This window comes from Xenopus tropicalis, chromosome 5, assembly GCF_000004195.4.
Source record: "Xenopus tropicalis strain Nigerian chromosome 5, UCB_Xtro_10.0, whole genome shotgun sequence".
NCBI lineage: Eukaryota > Metazoa > Chordata > Amphibia > Anura > Pipidae > Xenopus > Xenopus tropicalis.
In genome coordinates this window covers 114,812,919-114,836,898 of record NC_030681.2, presented here as the reverse complement: position 1 = coordinate 114,836,898, position 23,980 = coordinate 114,812,919, and the positions used below count along the sequence as shown (strand labels likewise).

General features: G+C 36.7%; 1 protein-coding gene across 2 annotated transcripts in view; it reads right to left on the bottom strand.

Annotated features, from left to right (window-relative positions):
* The window catches only part of ift80 (intraflagellar transport 80), a 53,966-nt gene that overhangs the window by 10,902 nt on the left and 19,084 nt on the right, over positions 1-23,980 (bottom strand). For both annotated transcript variants that reach the window (XM_012963060.3, NM_001017193.2), the window contains 8 exons: positions 10,881-11,060; positions 9,611-9,729; positions 8,183-8,257; positions 7,815-7,978; positions 5,871-5,935; positions 3,020-3,155; positions 2,276-2,423; positions 409-580 (listed from right to left, as the gene is read on the bottom strand). In XM_012963060.3, coding sequence (XP_012818514.1) covers positions 409-580; positions 2,276-2,423; positions 3,020-3,155; positions 5,871-5,935; positions 7,815-7,978; positions 8,183-8,257; positions 9,611-9,729; positions 10,881-11,060 — 1,059 coding nt within the window. The remainder of the gene's footprint in view (positions 1-408; positions 581-2,275; positions 2,424-3,019; positions 3,156-5,870; positions 5,936-7,814; positions 7,979-8,182; positions 8,258-9,610; positions 9,730-10,880; positions 11,061-23,980) is intronic.

Below are 23,980 nucleotides of genomic sequence, written 5' to 3'. Positions count from 1 at the left end.
AAAACCCCCTAGAGAAATAATCCTTAATTTCTGTATAATATCTTATTATAAACTTTCAGCCAGGAAGTTCCCAGGCTACTGATTCTTCAACTCATCCTAGCAACATACTATGCTATTAATTTATGAAGCTTCTCCAAATGTTTATCTCACAACAAGTTAAATGTGTGAAATTAGTCATCCCAGTCAGACCGATTTCAATTATATGTAAGTGGCTTGAACAAGGTAGACCTTAAAGAACTAACACATACTTTATGTTACCAATTATGAAATTCTTTAGACACTCATGCTGTAAGAAAGGAACACATAACAAATCAGCTTTGCATTATAAGGTGATTGGAGTTGAGCTCAGAGCAATATGTGCCTAAATTCACCCCAACACTTATTTTATGATGTTTCAGAATATTTTACCTTAACAGAACTACAAAGTCTCACTGCATCATCCCACTTGGAAGAACTGATATATCCATGAAGAATTGCTGGATAGGGCGATACATTAGTGTGTATAAGTGAGCCATCACTCCTTCGGATAGTCACTCTGTTGCCTACAAAGCTCACAATCTGAGGAGATTTGCTGAACTCACTAAAAGAAAAAAAAAAAAAAAAACAACAAACAGACTGTCAGAGACAGATCAATCTCCAGTTACCAATGCACTATGCTAAAGAACATGCTTTTATTTGAATGCCCCGGGTCAGAGCTGTTCAGCCTGTGGGCCTGATGTGGCCCTCCAAAGGATTTTTATGGTTGCCAGTCAGTTTAAAGGCTCCATACACTTCAGTGTATAACAACATAGTTTTAATTTTATCTCCTCGAACATGCTTTATAAGAAATAACTGGCCCGTCGCATGTGGACAGCAATGCCCTAGATAACAAATGCAATTTCTGCACTGGGAAAAAACTGTGGTACCAATGCAGTATTCCACATAACACATAACACAGATGACCTGGATATCAGAGCACATACTGTACTACAAACTGCCATGTAATATATTGTTAGGAAAGTACATTACCTTGTGGATGCTTCTTCCCAGTATATTATGTGCATTTGGAACCAACTTTCCAGTATACAATGTTCTTTTTGGGTTCAAGCTGCCTAGTTTAACTGTGGGTAGGAAAACCACTTTCCTCCAATACTGTATGACCAGATGGAGTTTTAACACTGCATATGACAAGGAATTTCCCATAGGTATGGGATCCGTTATCCGAGAAATCCCATAGATCCATCATAAGAGAGGCAATTAATTCTAATTTTTAAAAACTATTTCTTTTTTTTCTGCAATAAAAAAACAGTACTCGTACTTGATGGTAACTAAGCTGCATGAATCCATATCAGTGGCAAAACAATCCTATGGGCTTTATTTAATGTTTAAATGATTTTTAGCAGACTTAAGGTATGGGGATCCAAATTACTTAAAGATCCCTTATTTGAAAAAACATCAGGTCCCAAGCATTCCAGATCATATAGCTGTATTGTTTTACATTTTTCTGAGGCAGGCATTTTCTAAATTCCAGTATTATAAACAGATAAACAGTACCTATAATATTATCTGGTTATCTACAGTTGTCTTTGAGAATTGCTCCACAAGTTTAAGCATTGTAATTAGGCATTTGCTAATGGTGAGCTAGCCAGTCCCTGATGCAGCAAAGTAGCACCAACCATAACATTTCTACCATCATGCTTTAGTGTTTGTATCAGGTACTTCTTGTAAAAATGTCATTTTAGTTTTCATCAAGCAAGACTTTGGGTACTATGGCTCTATGGTATCTTTGCTTTGTGTTTCCAGAGTACATTGTCTAGATGTCCTGGTGCCTAGGTGTTCATGGGCAAACTTTAGTCTTGCCCTTATCTGCCCTGTTCTTTCTAAACATCAAAGGTTTCCTCTTTGCACACCGCCCATTATCTATCTAATGGTAGGCTCGTGCAGTTTGACACTGATAGTGGCCAGAGCTACCTGTAGGTTTGGTAATGAATTTCTGGGGTTCTTCTCAGTATCTTGCATTCTGCTCTTGGGCTGCTTTGTAGGAGTGTATTTTCTACAAACGTTAAATGTGAATTTATGTTTATTTAAATTATACCATGGCGCCTGTTATTTGTCAAAAAATGGAAAAAAACACCATGGGGTTACTTACTCTGTTACATGACTGTAATACACTCATAATACATTCAGTTTTCCAAAACATTGTTTTTTTTTTTTTGGAGTGATTTTAAAGATAGCGCCAATGACAGAAATTATGCTATATACGTTGCACAGTAACCATCCATCTATATTTTCATACCTTCCTTCTTTTTCCAGTATTGTTTTTGGCAGAAGATCTTTGTCTACATAAACTACATTGGGATAGTACCAAATCAGGACACGGTATTCTTGAAGTCCGCAAAGCATATTAAATGTGTCATTCCAGGCTAACGCGTGTACTGAGGCACCTAGGAAATGCAATAATACAATCAGTTCTTAAATAATATAAATATATCAATCAAAGATCATTCAGAGTTTTAAGATAAAATAAAAGTATGAGAAATTAAATATGGTGTAAATGTTTCCAGATGTCAATTTTTCCCCTCATCTTTTATGGTATTTTTCTATCCTTTGGGGAGCATTGCAAAGTACAAGTTATTTGGTTTGTATAAATTTTATAGAAACAATTATAGTGCAATTACAGTTTACTAGGAACCCTGATGTTTTAGGGCAAAATACCAGTGCATGGGGTGTGTTGGGCTCCCTCTTTTATTTCTCTCTCTCTCTCTCTTATACAAATGACAACGTTCTTGTATCATGTTATGTGGGCATTAAATGTGAATTTGCCACTGCATTTATATATTCCAATGTGTATTTAGGTATTAAACATCAAGAGTGATACTTTTTCTAAATGATAGACGTTGTGCTATATTTATTAAAGTAGATCTCATGATGGAGGCCAGGTGGCAAGAGTAGATCACAGGGTGACAAAGTCTGGGTACCCCTGAGTTAGAGTTTCCACAACTTCTTCTAATACCATCATTAGCATGCCATAAAGACTTACCAATCTGAATTGATTTCTGTTCTCTTCCAAAATTCCTTACAGGACAGATGTACAGATCTTGATTTTTGTCAAAGAATGCAATTTTTCTTTCATTAGATGGTCCTCCTTGGTCAAGAGCTATTTCTAATATTTCCTTCTGCAATATACCAAGAACAATTCTATATCTGAGAATTAGGTGCAAAGCTATCATTAGAATAAGCACAATTATAAATGCAGGAACACATTAAACAAACAAATTATGTATTTTAAAGAATCAAACATATACAGTGGTTCCCCTTAATAAATGAAATCCTAGATGGTAATCAAGAAAAAGTGCAGGATATATATTAGACATTTTCCTTGCTTAAATAGTTAACAATTAAATAAAGGCTGCACAGGATTTCATTTTTACATCTGCATTAATATTTCCCCTTATTTGACTTAGTAACTAATGATATGTGGGAGATAAGAAGCTGTAGACTGGAAGCTTTGAAACGATTTTTCAAAAATTTCACAAATTTTTATAAAAACTGGTGCATTTAGAAAAGCATTGCAATTTGGTAATTTGGAGTGGGAATACAGTTGTGCCTATTCTGGATTCAAACCTACTCTAAGCAGAATATTTGGGCTTGAAATCTAAAGTATGCAGATTTCTGGAAAGTTAGTAGAGTACTGCTGGGACTTTTTGACCTATAAAAGTGAGAAATTTCCATAAAACTATACATATTTGGTATTGGCACGTTCAAGAGGCATTGGACTTTCCAAATATAGGATAAACAAAAAAAAAACTCTAATCTTGTAGTCAATAATGAATAATATATGGTGCTGGTTTCACTTTGGTCTGAAAATCAATACTATCTATAAAAATGGCCCCTGTGTTGGCGCTCCCTACAGATTCCCACCTTGTCTGGGTTTAAAAGGAGGTGTGGGCGTGTCCTAATGGTCTCTGCCAGTAGAGAAATAGGAGGGGGATAGCCAATCACAGCCCTGCAGTCAGACAACCAAAGACAGGCTTCAGTTCCTTATCAGTTAGCCTAGCTGCTGATTGGTTCCTATCCTACAGTGCAGTATGCCGAGTGCTGCTGGCACCCCTGCACAGCCTGGGAAAGGAGGCAGCAGGAAGTGGAACAGATGGGCAGGACTAGCAAGGTTTTGGGAGAAGTTTTCAATAAATCAGCCAAAACACAACTTTTTAAAGCACATTCCTTCAATATTTAGATAAGTACAATTCATAGACACAATATTGTTTTTCACACAATATGTCCTATTTAATTGTTAATATCAATAGTCACTGCAGCAGAGCCCACGAGAAAATCTTTAAAAATCAAATTGCATAATTTTATAAAAGCTTGCATTTTCAGGCCTAGGCAAATGGTGTTTTTATTCATTACAGGCACTGCACCGCACCATAATAGTATAAGCTGTGTTTTAACACGAGAAAGCAAATATAAATTGGCCATTCGAACATAGCCCAGTACTGCTCTTGCAAGAGCTGCCTCACTGTTAGGTTTTTGTGGCTTAAATACTAAGTTTTTTTGTTTAAACTTTAAAGGCCCCAAGAATCTAAAACAACAAAAGTTGTCAGGTGGGTAAGGCATGTGGTAATATCATAAAGCTAATTAGGAAAACATTGTATGTATTGATATAAATTATACAGCTGGGGAAATGCATGTCTGTAGCTATAATGGCTAACAGAAGTATAATATATTACACACATCCAAGGGGTCTTGTGCCCTTAAACTATTAATGGCTAGCTGAAACTGAATAAACTGCAAGCTTTCTGCAACCTGTGGAAGGCGGTTGTGTATGGAGACCTTTAAAGGAGACATATCCTATAAAAATTATGAATGTACCAGTGAATTATACTCCTCCAGATATAGAAGGATTGTGCTTACAAAAGTTGTGTATCAGACTGATTTATTGAGAAATTCCACCAAAACTCCACTAGTCCTGCTGGCTCAATTCTCTGGTTATGCAGGGGAGCCGGCGGCTCTCAGCACACTGCACTGTACGATAGAAACCAACCAGCAGCTAGGCTGACCTGATAGGGAACTGAAGCCTTTCTTTGCTTGTGTCAGTGCAGGGCTGTAATTGGCTCTTCCCCTCCTACTGTGCTTCTGGCAGGGACCTTAGGACACGCCCACCCTTCATTTCAAACATGAACAGAGAAGTGATAGGATCTATAGGGAGCTCCAATAAAGGGGTCATTTTTAGAGATAGGATTCATGTGTAGCCCAAAGTGAAACCAGTACCATATATTATTCATAATTGCCTACAAAATTAGGGTTTTTTCCCCATATTTATCCAATATCTCTCCTTTAATGGCAAACTGAAACAATATGTATTTGGTATTGGTATCAACAAATCTATACACTTCTTTTACTATATAGGCCCAAGTTATTTATTCTATAAAGTATTTGCTATATATTACTAAATGTGTATAGAGAAAGCTAGCTGTGATAACTGGATCTTTTTCTTTTTTGCATCAATATCCTGCACAATGCTTCCAGTATATATATCAAAGTGTCAGGCAATAAAATAGTCTGCTCAACTGCAGAGAAATAAAGCTATTTCAGGCACCTCTCTCTCAGATTTTATATTTTCCCTGACGATCGTAAGCCCGCAGTAATCTCAAGCTAGTTCCGCTGTCCTGATTCCTTTAATGGCTAACTGAATTGGTGTACACTGCAAAGTGTTTGCAAGCAAAAGAAGAGTGTCCAGTTTACTTGCAATATAGTTCATTACAGATTGCATTTTAATGCACTTCTCTTGTGAATCTGCATGATTTATCTTATGAAGCAAAGTAAATTACAATCAATACAGCAAAATAAGCAGCATTTTTAATCACAAGAAATAAACATAACAAAACTACCTCGTGTGTAAGGGGCTTGCCATCACCTAATGCTTTTCCTGAGAGGGCATCAAACAAGTAGATAGCTGGAAGTCAAGATAAAAGCACTTTATAAACACTGTCTTAAATATATAGCTTTTATTTATATTGCATCTGCAAATACAGAATTTCAGCTCAGTGCATTGCATAAAATGTCAGTGTGGTATTTTATAAAGGAAATCTTTCTTTAGCAGGAAAGCTGATGTACAAGAAATATTGCTCTGGGGAAGTGCCCAGCTTTCCGTGAATGCATAGTCTAGTCTGACATTATATCATTGTTTGCAATGGAACCACCAACCCTTAGGCATTAAACTGCAACCACTCATCAGTGAGAGGTCATGCATATACACAAGGAAATCCTAGTTTAGGAGTTAAACATATGACAACTGCTGTCAGAAGACCATTCGATTTGTTTAAAAGTGAAATGGAGTTTAGGTTGAAAGCTTCACAGAGGTTGATGCTTACACAGCACAGAGAGTAATTTTGTTGATGCCCTGTGCTCTCTTTCTATAAATTCATAAGCTGATATTTTTATATTAAAGAGGGTGTTCTCAATAGTCTGAATCTGAACAGCCCCTGTGAGAAAAATATTGAAAAAAAGAGAACTCTTTCTCCTCTGCTCTCTCCCCAAACCAGGACTTGGCACTTTCCCTATCCTGTTTTATTTGTATATCTTTGATACCATTGGCTGGCAAGATTTAGCTAATCGGAACAATGAAATGCAAATGAAGCAGGTAAAAGAAGACATGCCAGTAACCAGTTCAGTGTCAACTTCCTGTTTGGGCAGAAAGAAATTTGGTGTTAGCGATCCCTTTCAAAGAGAAAGGAGAAAGAGAGACTTTTCGCAGCCCTGATCCTGGTCTGTAGCTTCAAAACTAAACATTTAAATATAAAATATAATTTCAATTCAGACTATTGTCTAAAGGTGAACACACTTTTGTGGAAAACGAGAAATTCTGCAGCAGGGAATGTTTTTTTACCCCCAGCCCAATAAGAAGCCTAATAAGTGACCTTGTTAAGATTTCGACAAAGGCTTCTGATACAGTAGAATCCACATTTTGTGTTTTTCACTGGACCAGGTCAAAATAATGTAAAATCAGGGAAATGTGTTAAAGCAACTTACTCTTCAAGTAAGCAAAGGATAAAAGCACAGGAGTCCATTTTTAAAATTTTATTGTATAACTGGAATGCTATTTAGAGCACTTTTGCAATCCCCCCCCTTTTTTTTAAGACCTTTTTGTAACAACAGTACCACCTGCTAGTCAGTAGCAACTGTGATCCAATTGGCAGAATGTGTCAGAAGAAAGAAAGAGACTGTTTTGATGTTGCTCTGTTCAGGAAAGACATGAGAAAAGATATCTAAGGTTTCTGATGCCTAAAGAGAACAACATCTCAACAGTCCTCTTTCTTTCTTTCAACCGAATCACAGTCAGAAAACTAACTAACAGGAAGTGCTGTTATTACAAAAGTATAGGAGAATATGGGGAAATAGAACTTCTAAGTTGGATGTTCCATATGAAATTCTCCAGCTCAAGTTGATATAAACCACATAGCCTAAGCAATGTTTCCTCTAATTCCTTCTCAGCAATTTGCACAAAAAAAATATATTTTATGAGCACTTGTGTGTGTATATTTTTAAAAACTGTGTGTTCAAGCCAGAATAAATGCACACTTTTGTGTTCTCTTACAAAATTCTTTGTAGGCACCACAATTTTTTTATGTGTACATGCACACAAGCACACAGCTTATAGGAGATGAAGTCTGACTCACTGCACTCGCCTTTATAAATATGCCCCTTACTTAGTTTCAATAAATTACAGCTTAGTCCTGCAGGCAAATATAGATATGGTCTATAATGCCCTTTCATATGAAGTTACATACAATTGCTTTTGAATTTAAAGGTAAGAGTAAATTTTGATTACTTACACTTTTCATCTGCTTTGTCTTTAATAGCTATGGTGTCATTACTCAGTGACACACTCTGTTCATTGAGAATATCTGTTCTTATTCCAGGTACCTTTGGTGATGAAATGAGACGACCTTCATAGGAATAGAGCCAGAAACTGCCACCATCAACCAGAAGGAAATGTCTGTAGGCAAAAAGAGATGAACATTACCAAAATGAAAAGCTATGATGACCTCCATTTAACAACTTTTTCTGTAAGATGTCTCTGCTGTTTATAAGCATTGTGGGTATATTTATATGGCCCCAACTCATGCTGAGATATGAAAATTATAGATTGCCACAAACTATAAAATGAGTAGAGAACAGGAAAAGTTAATGATTTCTGTACCTTTCACACTGTAGAATTAAACTAACAGTTCCTTCTTTCAGGTTGAAAATAAGTGGAGTGTTCCAATTCTTTGTGCTGTGGAAGAAGAAAAGAAGCCATTTCTAAAAATTGCACAGTATGTTAAAGTTTATTAAACAGATGTTTAGTTGTTCATATTATCATGGTATGGCGAGGTACAAGAGTGCAGGGCTGTATCGGGGCATGTCTGTGGTCTGCAGGGGACTGTGTAAAGGGGTTTCATTCTCCTTTGAAATAGTAAAACAGGGAAAAGGAAACGATTGAATTCTACATGCGGCAATAGGGCAGTCGGTTCGGGGACCGCATCAACGAGCCGATGCGGTCCCCGATCCGACTGGATTTTCTAACCTGGCCAATCAATATCTGCCCAATTTCAGGCCAAATATCGGTCAGCCAGGCCCCTCGGTTCTGCCCCTACATGGGCCGATAAGCTGCCGTATCAGTCCAAGGGACCGATATCGGCAGCTATAATCGCCCCGTGTATGGGGACCTTTACACCAACACCAAATCGATTACCTGCAACTAAAACATTTTTTCTTCCCCAATATGTATTCGTCTAGGGACCTGAACTGTTTCAGGGGGAAGCAAAAAGGAACATTTGCCCTAGGTCCATTGCCAAGAAAACACCTTTGATAAAATACAATTCATATATGATTATACTGTACAATCAATGACCTTTTCAGGATTTATGTTAAAGATTTCCAGCTGGTATTGATCTAAACTCTCACCATCTCAGGCAGGCAAAAGGAGCTGCATTTCAACAGCAGATATTGGGGACATATAAAAGGCATGAAGTTAGGGGCCTTAAGCCTTCTGCATTGCCCAGGGCAATCATTCATGGAAAATTACTTTGGTCTGATGGGGAGGCAAGGTGGTGTATTTTAGGAAGAGCTGGAGCGGATGTAAAGGATGCAGGGTCAGTCCATTCTACATTCAAAAATTATGACTGCATCTGAACCATTTCAACAAAATAATTTTATATTTGTCACCAATATTAGACCTTCTGTAGAATGTAAAGTCTGTAAATAAAATGAGTGCAAAAATAAATCTAATCTACACAGAGACAAAAAGAAGTTTTCCCTGCAGCTGTTCCCAAATGTGGGATTCGTACTCACAAATAATCTGGAAGTCACCCATCATTGTGTAGAACAGGTGACCACACTTAGAGAGCAAAGCTGGAAAAACAATTACTTGAAAGGTTTTTCTTGGCTTTGGTACAGATGTTTTGATTCTTCAACTTTTCAGCTATACAGAATGGATTAGCAGCAACAGTGCCACCTGCTTCCTATGACAGTAGTTGAACAAAGGAATAGAGTTTGGTATTGTGTTGGGTTAAAAGACCTTTGTGCTCCTCATGGTTCAAAAGCAATGAATCAAAGGAAACCGTTTACTGACAAGAAACCTTCTTACCTAAACACATAGCATTGGAGAGACGTACAGACTACTAAATGTCCATAGTTTAAAGAAGCCTTAATCACTCGCTCCCGAAATTCCAGTAAATCGACAGCATCATTAATTACATTCCGAACCTAAGAACGAAGACGTTACAAGATATTCTAAGACATTGTCTTTAAAAGTTTTATGTTTGATACATATATTTATTTGATATTATACTATAACATAACTACACCTTATAGCCTGAATAACCTATTAAGACTTTACAAAACATAACTAAATGCCCTTTGGCACTAAAGGTGGCAAAAAGAAAACAATAATGCACCATGTTTCAACAGGGACATGTAATTGTAACTATTTAAAACTGCCAATTGATGACCATTCCTTGTAAAGGTGCCCCCCATGCCTCCCTCCGACTAATCCCCCCCGTACTGATAACTAACCTGTGTTGGCCACAGCTTCACGCAGAGTGGTGCTGAGTGATATCAGGCTGCGGGTGTCACTTTAAATATCTCTCATCTTTTAATTCTTAGATGATAATCATCATTACACTTAGAATTTGGGATATAATAGATGTGAAAGGTAATATAAGTGTAATGATGATGATTAGAGTTTACAGGAAGACAAATACAAGGATAATACCAACCGAAGGTCTGTTATTTATCCAGTGAAGATAAGTTTAATTTCCAAATATGGAAGTACATGCATCTTAAAATACAAAAAGGTAAGGGTAGGAATAATGAATCTCATGCATGGGGCTTACGATTCAAGCTAACAGATACACAAGGCTAACTATACCAGCTAATAGATACAGCAGACTTGTTAGTGATGCTCCTTGTCTCTGTCTATCCCATATAAATGCATATTTTTATCATCCCTTGCTTCCTGTCAGTGAAAATTCACAAGGTCAATGTGGCCTAGGTGATTATTGGGCTTGCTGACAGGCTTATTAATTTATGTCCATCAGTACAACCAATGGAAGCCTGGAAGGAGACTCTATAAGGATATCAGCTTTTGGCATGTTAGTATTAAAGGCCTGGGTGTCTCCTGCCAAATGCACTCTGAGATTTACTAGATAATTAACTCAAAATATAATAATCGGTGTACTGTTCCACAAGAGTCTATAATGCAAATGTCTCCTGTCCCTTTTATTTGTGTATATCTACAACGAAAAATTGATCAGAGATTTAATATATTCAGTATGCACAAGTTTACCCTTGTTAAGTCACATTAAGTTTAAAGAAACAGTTGTCTCTCTTAGCATTTTCAAAACAGAAATGCTAACCTGCATTGCTCTCCTTTTTGTCAAAGTTACTTCAAAGTTCTTCCACTCCCAGTGCTGCTCCACGATGTGAGCAAAGATAACGTGTCCATTTCCACAAGCGCCAGCAATCTGCGTACCGTCTACAGACCAAGCAATGCTAAAGATGCTGCCAGTGTTTGGCTTTTCCAAGGCATAAGACCACTAGAAGAAAATACAGAATGCTTTTAGGCAACAGTTCACATATTTTCCTGTCAAGGCTTCACTAGTAAACAGTTCAATGTTAACAACTGGTGGTAAGAAATGGATTAAAAGGTATTTTTGACCTTGATAAAAGGGCACCTGCTAAAACTGGATGCCAGTCAGGGTTATATAAAATCATCCAGGTTCGCTGCAGGGTGTATGAATAGAATAGGGGATAGTGTGCGCTGATTGTGTCTGGGTGAGACATTAGTAAAACATGTAGAGCTATTAAGATGGATTGAGCTTTGGTGTAGAAAGGCGATGAGGCAAGCTTACTAACAGTGCTGAAAAGCAAGAGCTAATTAAAATACCCATTCATCAAAAAACAAAAGCAACTTTAGCCAGTAACTGAAAGGAAAATTTAAAAAAAAAAAAAAAAACCCTATCCAAGTACAAATTGCTGGATACATCATCTTGTGCTTTAGGGAAGGAATATTAATGCTTTTGCCACATTTAGCAATTTAATTTCTTTTGCAGGACATATAAACCCACAAACTTCAAGCCCTTGGGATACTTGTCAACTATTGATATATAAATTTAATGAGGTAAGACAAGTGTAACAGAAGGACTCCCTTAAAATACTATCAGTCTGTTCAGAAATAGTGATTTAAGGGCGTTTCTAAAAATACAGGTTTACTTTCAGCATCATTGTGTGAGTGGATTTTCAGTGTATTTTGAAGGAGGCTATAATTAAAAGGGAAAAAATAAACTTAGGCCTCCCATTAGGGTGTCTCATAATACAAGAACTCATTAAAAGAGTGATTTCTAGATAAGGTTCAGTTCAGGGTCGAAAATCAAAAAGGTGCACATAAAACAGTATAGTAAGTATGTCTAGACATTTCTGGCTTTTGGGTTTGTAAGCAATAATCACTACAGTGTGTCCCTATTCAGAATGGGAAGTAACTGCGGCTACTGTTAGGTACTTGATAATAGGGTATTCCATGAGAATACTGCCCTATACAACATTTTTTGCATGCAATTCATATTAAAGTAGAAGTGATCTTTTTTACATAAACCAACCTTTTTAAATGATTAATAGGTACAAACACACTGTGAGCTACCATAACATTATACGAGTATTGGCTTCTGCCTAAATTATTTTCTTTAGCTATAAACCAACCCCATATAAACAGAATGATGGTATACTACACTTAGATAGGGAAGCAAATGTTGTACTTTTTGTTACACTGTTTCAATGTTACAACCAGCAGCGCAGAGACAAACAAATACTACAAACCGGATTCCAAAAAAGTTGGGACACTAAACAAATTGTGAATAAAAACTGAACGCAATGATGTGGAGGTGCCAACTTCTAATATTTTATTCAGAATAGAACATAAATCACGGAACAAAAGTTTAAACTGAGAAAATGTATGATTTTAAGGGAAAAATATGTTGATTCAGAATTTCATGGTGTCAACAAATCCCAAAAAAGTTGGGACAAGTAGCAATAAGAGGCTGGAAAAAGTAAATTTGAGCATAACGAAGAGCTGGAAGACCAAATAACACTAATTAGGTCAATTGGCAACATGATTGGGTATAAAAAGAGCTTCTCAGAGTTGCAGTGTCTCTCAGAAGCCAAGAGGGGTAGAGGATCACCAATTCCCACAATGTTGCGCAGAAAGATAGTGGAGCAATATCAGAAAGGTGTTACTTAGCGAAAAATTGCAAAGATTTTGCATCTATCATCATCAACTGTGCATAACATCATCCGAAGATTCAGAGAATCTGGGACAATCTCTGTGCGTAAGGGTCAAGGCCGTAAAACCATACTGGATGCCCGTGATCTCTGGGCCCTTAAACGACACTGCACCACAAACAGGAATGCTACTGTAAAGGAAATCACAGAATGGGCTCAGGAATACTTCCAGAAACCATTGTCAGTGAACACAATCCACCGTGCCATCCGCCGTTGCCAGCTGAAACTCTACAGTGCAAAGAAGAAGCCATTTCTAAGCAAGATCCACAAGCTCAGGCATTTTCACTGGGCCAGGGATCATTTAAAATGGAGTGTGGCAAAATGGAAGACTGTTCTGTGGTCAGACGAGTCACGATTCGAAGTTCTTTTTGGGCCCAAGACGATTGAACAGTTAGAGGCCTGTATTAGACAAGAATGGGAGAGCATTCCTATTCCTAAACTTGAGAAACTGGTCTCCTCGGTCCCCAGACGTCTGTTGAGTGTTGTAAGAAGAAGGGGAGATGCCACACAGTGGTGAAAATGGCCTTGTCCCAACTTTTTTGGGATTTGTTGACACCATGAAATTCTGAATCAACATATATTTCCCTTAAAATGGTACATTTTCTCAGTTTAAACTTTTGTTCCGTGATTTATGTTCTATTCTGAATAAAATATTAGAAGTTGGCACCTCCACATCATTGCATTCAGTTTTTATTCACAATTTGTTTAGTGTCCCAACTTTTTTGGAATCCGGGTTGTACTTTCATTAGCAATGACAATTCAAATAACTGAATCAGCTGAAAATTTTAATTGATTTCTAAAGCTTAGAAATACATTTTTTCCCCAATAAACATGAAAAAAGGGTAAAGTTCTTTAAAGGGGACCAGTAACACAGACATAAAAAGCTGTATAATAAAAGTCCTGTTTAAATTAAACATGAAATCCAAATGTCTTTTTTTAACACGCATTAAAAAAAAAATCAGTTTTCAATTGCTGGCCCTGCCTCAATGCCTTAGGTGGGGCAGACAATTACTTTCACTTTCCATTTAGCACTTTATAGATGCCACTGTACTCCTCACTGTTTTGTTGAGTAGCATGGGCATCATGTCCACCATTCTGGCACATAAACAAGACTTTGGCATGATGCAAAGTTTTTTTTATTGACAAAATGGAGGAGCTTGCTGCTGTAGTTGTGCAATTCCAAAAGTGGTGCAATGGTTATCATTGCTGCTAGGGTTTCATTTTTCATGTTCTCTTCTCCGTACCTGTTGCCTTTGTTCTTTTCTCTTATGAGGTCAATGTGGTCTCATCCTTAATTTCTCTTTTATTTTTACATTCCTATCGTATTTCTTCATATTGCTTCTGTTTGCTTTCCCATTCTGTCAGACACTGTTATGTACTCCCTTAGTTACATTTACTTTTGCTCTTATTGCACTCTCTCTTCAGAACTTTCCTATACTCCTCTCCCCCTCTCTTGTATTCTCCTGTTTCACTGCCGACCCTCTCTTATAACTATTGCCTCATATCTTTGTCTTCCACTTGTGATTTTAATGTGGTAAAGAAGGGCACTGTGTTCCATTATATTCGCTGCAGGACATGCCCATTAGTCATAGGAGATGCCAAAAACTGAATTCTGGAAGTCTTTGGTTTAATTAAACATCAAATCTTTATTAAAGAACAATGATAGTGACACCCCCCCAGTGAATACAATCACTAACCTTGGCCCTTTGCCCAGGCCTGGTGAACAGTCGTGACTGAATGGCATCTTACAGTGAAAAATACTGCTTATACAAAAACATTGCAGTCCTGAAGCATAGGGAATAATGCAGGGCACAGTTATATACTTTTTGGCACAGACATTATGAATTAGAATTGGGTCTAAGTTTTCCTTTACAAATATATGCTTAATTAATTTTACAAATGTTAAAACATATTATTTAGGAATGTTAAAACATTCTTTCACATAGGACCAATAGTCACGGTTGCTATAATATGCTATATAAAAAAATGCAGTTTTTAGGGAGAATAAAGCACATAGTATAAAACAAAAAGTCACAACAGCTCCAATAAATGAAAATAGTTCAGGTAGGAGCTGCTTTTATGTATAAATGTGAAAATCAAAGTTTTATATACATTTCCCCCAGTTCTCAGTCTGATATTTTGCCATGGAGACGGCTTAGCACTGGAACTGTATCAGGACAGAGCATAGAAGAACACGGAAGCTGTAATTATGTGGCTGTTTCACATACAGTTTCCTGCTCGACTGCCGTACTCTTGCTCTTTGAACACAGCAAAGCCTCCATTACCTCTCATGTGCCTAGTAGAGGATTTGCTATCCAATACAGGGGGAATTAAAGGGCTTAGCACTTAGTTCATAATAAATTCTGTGGGAGAACAGAACAACTGGAGCAGCCCCATGATTCCTATTTACTATTCCCAGGTGTTTTGGAGTGATTAGAAATACGACTCTCAAGCTAGAAACGTTTGGCATAAAAGAAGGAAACTTTGGCCCTAATTTGGAAGCCAAAATTATATCACAACATTAAGCTGTATTATTGAAAACAGAAGACAGCCCCTGCACAATCTACAAAGACATGTTTGGAATATTTCCTTCAACATAAAAATAACGCTGAGGTAAAAATCAGAAAGAATGCGGTTATGCCTAGACGGTGAGGTGCATTCAAACACTGCCCATGTGATAAATAGCCAAAGTCTCACCATATGTTTTTCTCCTCTCTGCACACCTGCAAACTGTGCTAACCAGAAAGAGCATGAGTTATTATGTTGCCCCTGTGCTGAGTTTGAGAGAAGAGTAGAGGGCAGTGGCACTTAACCACAGCCGCTGGGTCAGCCAACTTAGGACATTTTCTTTCTCCTTCCCACACACATGCTTTGCCCTCCTCTCTTGCCTTCTCTGGGCACCTACCCACTATTCCACCACCTTAACGCCAACATATAATTAAAGGAACAGTAACACTTAAAAATGAAAGCGTTTGAAAATAAGTAAATGTGTATGAACAGGCTGCCGTTTAGCACCGAAGGCAAGTGAAAGAGGCCTGAGTTGCACAGGTTAAAAGGGATAGTCATGATTTCTATGGTATATTTTTTATTTTTAATTAACACTGTTTATATAGCAAATAATTCACTCTACCATTTAAAATTTTATTCTAGAACCAAGAAATGTATTTTTTAGCTGTAATATTGGTGTGTAGGCGCTATCTCAGTGTATTGTGCCTGAGTCTGAGCTTTCAGAAGGAGCCAGCGCTACACATTAGAACTGCTTTCAGGTAACCTATTGTTTCTCCTACTCCCATGTAACTGGAGGAGTCACAAGCTGGACTTTGATTTCTTACTATTGAGTGCTATTCTGATACCTACTGGGAGCTGCTATCTTGCTCCCTTCCCACTGTTCTGCTGATCGGCTGCTGGGAGAGGGGTGATATCATTCCAACTTGCAGCTGAGCAGTACAGTGCAACTGAAGATTACCAGAGCACAGGTCACATGACACCCTAGGAAATAAAGAAAATGGCTAGTCCCATATGAAATTTCAAAGTTAAATATAAAAAAATCTGTTTGTGGTTTTGAAAAATGGATTTCAATTCTGCTGGAGAAGCTCCATTAACTGATAAGTTTTAAAAAATACATGTTTTCCCATGACAATATTCCTTTAAATAACAGATAAGCACTGTAGAACACCATTACATTTAACAGAGCATATCTGCTATATAACCTGAGCTTTTCTCCTTTGAATGGCTGCCCCTATGGCTATACAGCAGCTTGTTTAAATACTACTACATAAATAGAGTAGCATTTCTAAAGCAAATACACCAGTTTTACACTGGTCAAAAACTTGGTAGCAACATTTTGCACACAGGAAATTCTGCCATGTTCAGTTTCAATTGTGAATATATTATTGTTGAATAAACTTAAAATAAACTGTATCCTTGCATTATTCTCACTTGCTAAAAAGGCATCCAACCCATCCATGAGCAAAGTGTCCTTTGGAAAGCTGGTGAATAAGGACTAAATACTACTAAGTTAACAATGAATACCACTACAATGTACAGTATCTTCAATTACTGTCCTCTTTCTTCATAATAGTTAGTGTGTATGTGTATATATATATATATATATATATATATATATATATACACACATACATACACATACACACATACATACACATACACAATTGGTAGCTGCTCATTAGGAACATCTGGTTTCACTTTTTTTCACTTTTGACAAAGGCTGCAATGGCAGCTGAAACGTTAGACACGATTTTTTGAATAAATTTCTTTCTATAAGACCTGTGAGTGCGGTACCCGGCTATTTTTTGTTCTATTATCTCGTATTGGACTGCACCCAGGCAACGCTGATTTTGTATTGTGAGTGCCTGTTATCAGACTTTGTGATTATATATTATATATATATATATATACACACACATACATACATACACATACACAATTGGTAGCTGCTCATTAGGAACATCTGGTTTCACTAAAAGGAACTTTAGATAAGCAACTTGCCCTAATGGGGCATACAACAGATGGTAGGAAATTTGTCAAAATTTGTCACTCTTTCACCAGCATTAATAAAATTGAGGAAAGATTTATACATTAAAATGGTTTGCTTTTTAAAGGGGAAAACACGTACTGGATATCTACAGCATGCCTTTTGCTTAGAACGTATTGAAAAATCATTTGCAGGTTTTCATATACATATAACACACAGCTAGATTTATATTTTGGTAATTTATATTACCCATTGAATTTCTAGTTAACGCCTTGCCAGCTATATTCACTATAATGATAACTCTGAAATGCACATGGTTTCAGAGTACTGTGACTCAGATTATTATTAATGGGTATCTCCACCCAAAACCATTTTTTGCACAAAAGAAAATGTCATGCTAAGCTATCTTTTTTTAAGTACACAAAAAAATTGAATTACCTGTCCAAATAAGCACTTGTTTAACTCTTTCTGATCTCTGCTTCTTACTATTGCAACAATGTAAGTCAGTTTTCTCCATATCTATTAATCAGCTCACTTTTGCTAAACTGTTTCAGAAGTCAGAACCAGTAATGCAGATAATATATTTATATTTCCCTTCTGATAAAAATTAGAAAAAAAAATAACTTGCAATAATAGTGCACAGAATATTAGAAAGGTGCTTAGAACATTTTTTCATTATGTGAAAAACAACTGCCATTGGGTGTTCAGCACAGCTCGAATTGTAAAAGGTGCTTTTTTGCATGCTCTGGGGACAGAAATAATTGTTGATAATACAAGCAGGTAAACTGTTGAAAGGTGTAATATAATACAATATTGTCACTGGCCAAATGCAAGAATAGAAGAGAAACAAATCCATGTACTGATAAAATCTTTGTTCGACTTTCAGTATGCACATGATGGCCTGTTGATCCTGTTGTACCATATATACTAGGATATGGAGCACGGACAGATAAGGAAGTAAAGAGGAGCCACAGCCCCTCTTCACCTCTGATTGTTTGGAATGTCACCCAAAGCAAGGGAATAAGTTTTATCAGCCTGTTTGCAGGGTTTGTCCATGTATTGTCACCTTTAAAGCACTGAGGTATTAATTTGGCCATTATACTCTCAGGAAAAAACACAACAATAAAGCATCTTGAGCATCTGGCACATGATTCACATTGCAGTCTATAAGAGACGTGTTGCCTATGGTGCACAGGGAGTCAGTGGGTTGACAGATAGCAACTCACGAATGTTTTTGCTGCAAAGACTGCAAGACTCAAACTGCCCTGGTAGTCCCAAACCTGCATTTGTAATGTGAGCTAAGAGGGCACATGTTGGAACCAATTAAAGCGAGATTTGGGATGACTTTGTCATGGTTATGTGATGGAGGGTCAAGTTTTTCCATGCCCTGATCCTTGGAAGATGGGGCCTGAGCACAAAGGATTTTTTTTATATACAAAAGCATAAGAAATTGCCTTTATCACAAAAGGTGATAAAATGTATCATGCAAAATGCAGTACTTTCCCCAACTTGCCAACCACTTATTTGGGTTGCCACATTTGATAAGCAGATGTTCCAGACAGAAGAAGGTGGTTTGCTGGAGCAGGTGACAATAAGGAGACTCATGATTGGCCAAATTGTACATCAAATAGGGCAGAGTCCTGTTTGATTTTAATGCTTATAAAATACAAATAGCCAGTTTTAAATCAGATGTAATTAAAACCGGACAAGTGGCAATCCTGCTCTGTGTGCATCCTGCACACAGTAACATAGAAAATTTTTTTGGGCCGGGACACTGGAGAGCAGCACAAGCTAGTAATGAGGATCAAACCTTGTAATGCCACAGATTTGGGAACTATGGGCTGCTGTGTTTTTCATAAGAGCATCAAAGTGCCCAAACTAAGACTACAGGAGGCAATTCTGTGTATTTTGGCACTGTGATGAAAACATTTGGTGGTCCTATTCAAAACTAAACAATTATCATCATTATTTATAGTTCCAAGTTGCAGGACTTTACATTCACTTATAACAAACCGAGGTATTACAATAATTTAACAAACAAGGGTTAAACAATTCAAATAGCAGCAAAAGGCCCTGCTCACAAGAACTTACAATCTAAGTGATAGTCATTCCATTTGTTTAACAATAATCCAATTATTTTAATTGGACAATTTGCAATCATGTGTAATAAAGAGCATAGATAATAAATATAAACCCTGCAGAAAAGTGGTGTGAATGTAATTAAGTTATCCTTTGAAATAAAATACACATGCAGAGGAAAGGTTAACGACATGTATGGTTTCTGACGAATCCCAAGGGAGCAGTTTGCTGAATCAGCCACATTACATCAGACACAAAAAAAAAAAGTGTTGACCAGAAAGTGGGTTTCTTTTCCCTCATGTAAGTATTGTAGTGACAGCTGACTGACTCTTTCACTTTGTGAGCCCCGAGTCCTATAGTGCCTGTGCCTGTTCCTACAGCTTCTGTGTTATTAGGTGGAAAAAGAAAAAAAAATACAAAAAAAAAAAGCATAAAGATGAAATATGATTAGAAGACTACAACTTCAACTGACTGTGACTTGGTGTAATTAGTGATTGTAGTTTATGTTTCACCTCAAAATGCTCATAAACAATGGCTTTAAAAAATACATTGCATGGTAAAAAAACCAATTGACTTTAATGCATTTTACAAATTTTTGCAGTTTTGCCAACTTTTTGGCAAAATGGGACAGATTTGCCCATCACTAGCTGTAGTACAGATAGAGAGCATCTGGCTTATTCCCATGCATAAAACTATTCAGGCCAGTAGCTATAATTTTTAGTGCAATTTGCACTCTGCAAGTGCATCCCTCTGGCCCTACAATGCTTTGAGTCTTGGCTGTTTCCGGATCTGGGGTCTTACTGAAATCTGGAGCACTGTGCATTAAGGCTTTTAAAAACATTTACATATATTGAAAAAATAGTATTGTTTTCCACCAATATGAACATATGCAGCTTAGTTACTATTAAATACAAGGTACCTAAATACAAGCTTACCATTAAATACAAAGACACTTAATCATAGGCTTGACAAAGCCTTATGCGTTTCGTGTCTAACTGACACTTAATCACAGGCTTGAATGATTAAGTGTCAGTTAGACATGAAACATGTAAGCCTTTGTGAGATGAAGCTTTAATAAAGGTTTTTTTTACCATTTTTAACTAATTCTTTGTTGGCTTGTTTGAGGGTTTCCAGAGTGCCCAATGCCTTTTTTGGTTATTGTGTATGCAGCTCCAACTCTTTTGCATACCATTAAAGGAACTGTATGAAATGCCTCTCTATGCAAAATGATGATTTATCAGACTTAATGCATGTATACTCCAGTGCAGCATTCTGTTGGTTAATGGAACTGTTGAGAGAACGATTTACATTTCTAATACCCCAAGGATGCAAGGATTAAAATTCCTAACCGATCAGCAATAAATCATTGAGACTCTTTTGAGGCAATTGCTGAACATGGTTTGGTTTATCGTTTTTTACAACTCTGTAAAATTTTACTTGGTAACTTGGCAGTAATCCCTAAGAAAAAAAAAGACTATTTTACATGGAAGGGGGACTCTAATTTTTTAATGTGGTGCTAATTTGCACCAGGGCAGTAATTTATAGCAACCCATCAGCCATTTGTTTTTGTAAATATGAGGTTATTAAAAGCACTTTAAAGGTTCATGACCTAAATAAAATCCTAAAGAACCCCTCAGTAATTCCAAACATAATTATATTTGGGGGCACATTATTTCCTGTATAGAGTTTATAGAATGTTAACCATTCCTGTAATTCATACCTAGATCATTACAATATAAATATAGTAGATTAATGAAAGGAATATATGTAAGTACAGGATGACATCTAAAAGGCTATATTTAAACAGAAGGAATGTATATTTTAGGAATACGTACAATTTGCAGAAAATGTGAGCTACAGCAACAGTGGAGTTGCGAAATAGCTACAATTTTAGAAATTATATAAAAGTCAGAAGGAATTACTAATCTACAAATAAATAATCATATGCCATTTAAATGATAGTTACATTTACTTTCTATACAACAAGTGCCATTTAAATTACAGGGAAAATAGGTAACTTAGCAGTGTGTACATACACTCCTAATTTACATATTTTCCCTTTGATTTAAGCATTAGTGTCCCTATGGGAAACCAAAACTGTGGGCTATCCTAATTAATACTGCCTTAAACATTAGCGTGACTGGCTTAAATAGCATGTTTAAATGACTACTCCATTCCTGTCACTCCATTAGTGCGACAGCATTACATGGTCAAATCTTTATAGGAAAGAAATTTACTTATTCTTTAACTCCTTTACTTATTAAGGGGTTTCTCACTTTAACCTTTCTTATAATACCTGCAAATATACAGTATAATACCTTCTGGAAACAGGTTATATTAAAAGTAGTTATCATGAAATGAAAGAAAAGTATTACTTTTGGCTTAAAGAATTAATAATACCGTAGTTTGAGGACTAACTATAGTCTGGCCCACCAACAGTCTGAGGGACCATGAACTGGCCCCCTGCTTTAAGACATTCCCTCACTGATGTACGTGAGCATTGTGTGTTGATTTGAAAATTCTACGGACATTAATGGGTGGGAAATAAGTAGTTGTATTTGACAGTGTTTATTAGCTTTAAAAAAAATGCCAAAATTGTTAAAATTTTCACCAGCTTACAACAGATTTTATCCAACAAGGTAAAAGCAGCAAGTGGATTACTTAGACAACTAATTAGTGTGTGGAGTCTAGACAGCATGTGATGGTGCCATCATTGGTGCCAACAAACTACAAGGCTGAAAAGGAGGAAGAACAAAGAATTCTCAGCAGCCACAAAAGCATAACAGATAATGAAGAGTTAATTGCACCTAATGGCAGCACACACAAGAAATTCGCAGGCAAAAAAACAAAAATTGGTCTACGAAACAAGGCTAAACAGAGGATAAAATTACCTGTGCTCTTTAGCTAAATGGCAAATGTCAGGATAGTTCTAGAACCATACGAATCATCATTCTCCAGACATACAATAAAATGCTGACTGGAATTATTCCTCTTGCTTGGGTACAGGAATGGATTTTGTCTGTTAACACTTTTATTACAGATGATCAGTTACTTTTCTTTTTCACTGAGATACATAAAACAGGCTAGTGCTTAATAAAGAGCGGAACACAAATTCAATGTTCTTTAGCGCTTTTTGTACAGCTTGTATACAGCCTGAAGCAGAAATCTATTAAACTTGTTTAGAAAAAACAACATGGTGTCTGCTGTTTTTTTTGCCTAAAATATATCAGTGAGGATGATAGGTTGCATGTATTGGACAGTTGTCAAATGAAATAAATAATTCTGTCATAGACTACCTATGCCATTTCCCACCTATGTTTACTAGCCTTGCATTTCTTCCCATAATTTTCAATGGACATAACCAAGTTCCAGGTACTTGTGAGAATATGGATGCTTACGAGCAATGGTAAATATTCTCTTCGCACCAATCAGAAACTCTGTATGGTTGCATCTCTAGGAGACATTTTTTTTAAATGTCCTTTAATGTGTTTTACTTAAAGGAACAGAAACACCAAAAAATAAAAGTGTATCAAAGAAGCTAAAATATAATGTACTGTTGCCTTGCACTGGTAAAAGTTGCTTGTTTGCTTCAGGAACACCACAATAGTTTATATAAATAAAACTGCTGTGTAGCGCTGAGAATAACTAAATGGCACAGATTACATAGCAAAAATAAAGTGGAATTAGATGTTGAAAAACACAGCAGGAAGTGAGAAAGTCACATTTGTTTCCATTGTCTTCTAGAAAAAATAAAAACACCCTATATCTAATATCTCAAATGCAAATAATGAATGTAATGTCTGTAAATGTTCCAGGGAACATATGCAGTTTAGCTTTGCTTTATTCATCACCCAGCACTAACTAAATGTCTGTAAAGAAAGCAATTGCAATCACAGATATTCGTTCAAAGGTTGAAACAGTATTCATGAACCCAAAGCAAAGATGTAACCTGTCTGACGCTGAGTAAGTTGTATATGCCCACCAACACAGACAGGGACCTGAGAAGATCTATAGGGAGCTCCAATAAAGAGGCAATTTTTACAATCAGTAATATTAATATTATCAATATTAATTGTTAGCCAAAAGTGAAACCAGCACCATATTCATAACTGCCTACAAGATTACAGGATTTTCCATTTATCCAATATGTCTTCTTTAAACACAATTACTGGAAGAAACTTCCTTAAAGAGTCTGTTTACCCAAGTATAGTAAAGGTATGGGACCTGATATCCAGAATGCTTGGGACCTGGGATTTTCCGGAATAGGGATCTTTATGTAATCTGGATCTCCATAATCTACTACTAAGGGGCAGATTTACTAATCCACAAATCTGAATCCCGAAACAGAAAAAATCGTATTGGAAACGAAAATTTTGCGATTTTTTTCGTCTCCATTTTTCGTATTTGTCGTGGCTTTATCGTATTTTGCCCCACTATTTTGTCAGCGTAGTGATTTTTTCATATTGAGCGATTGTAAACAGCAGAAAATCCAATCCGATTTTTTCGCGGCGGCGACGAAAAAGTCGCAAAAAATATATGAAAAAGTCACAACGGCAACGGAAAAGTCGCAAAAATACAGATCATTACAAAAAAAAAAAACGCCTTCAG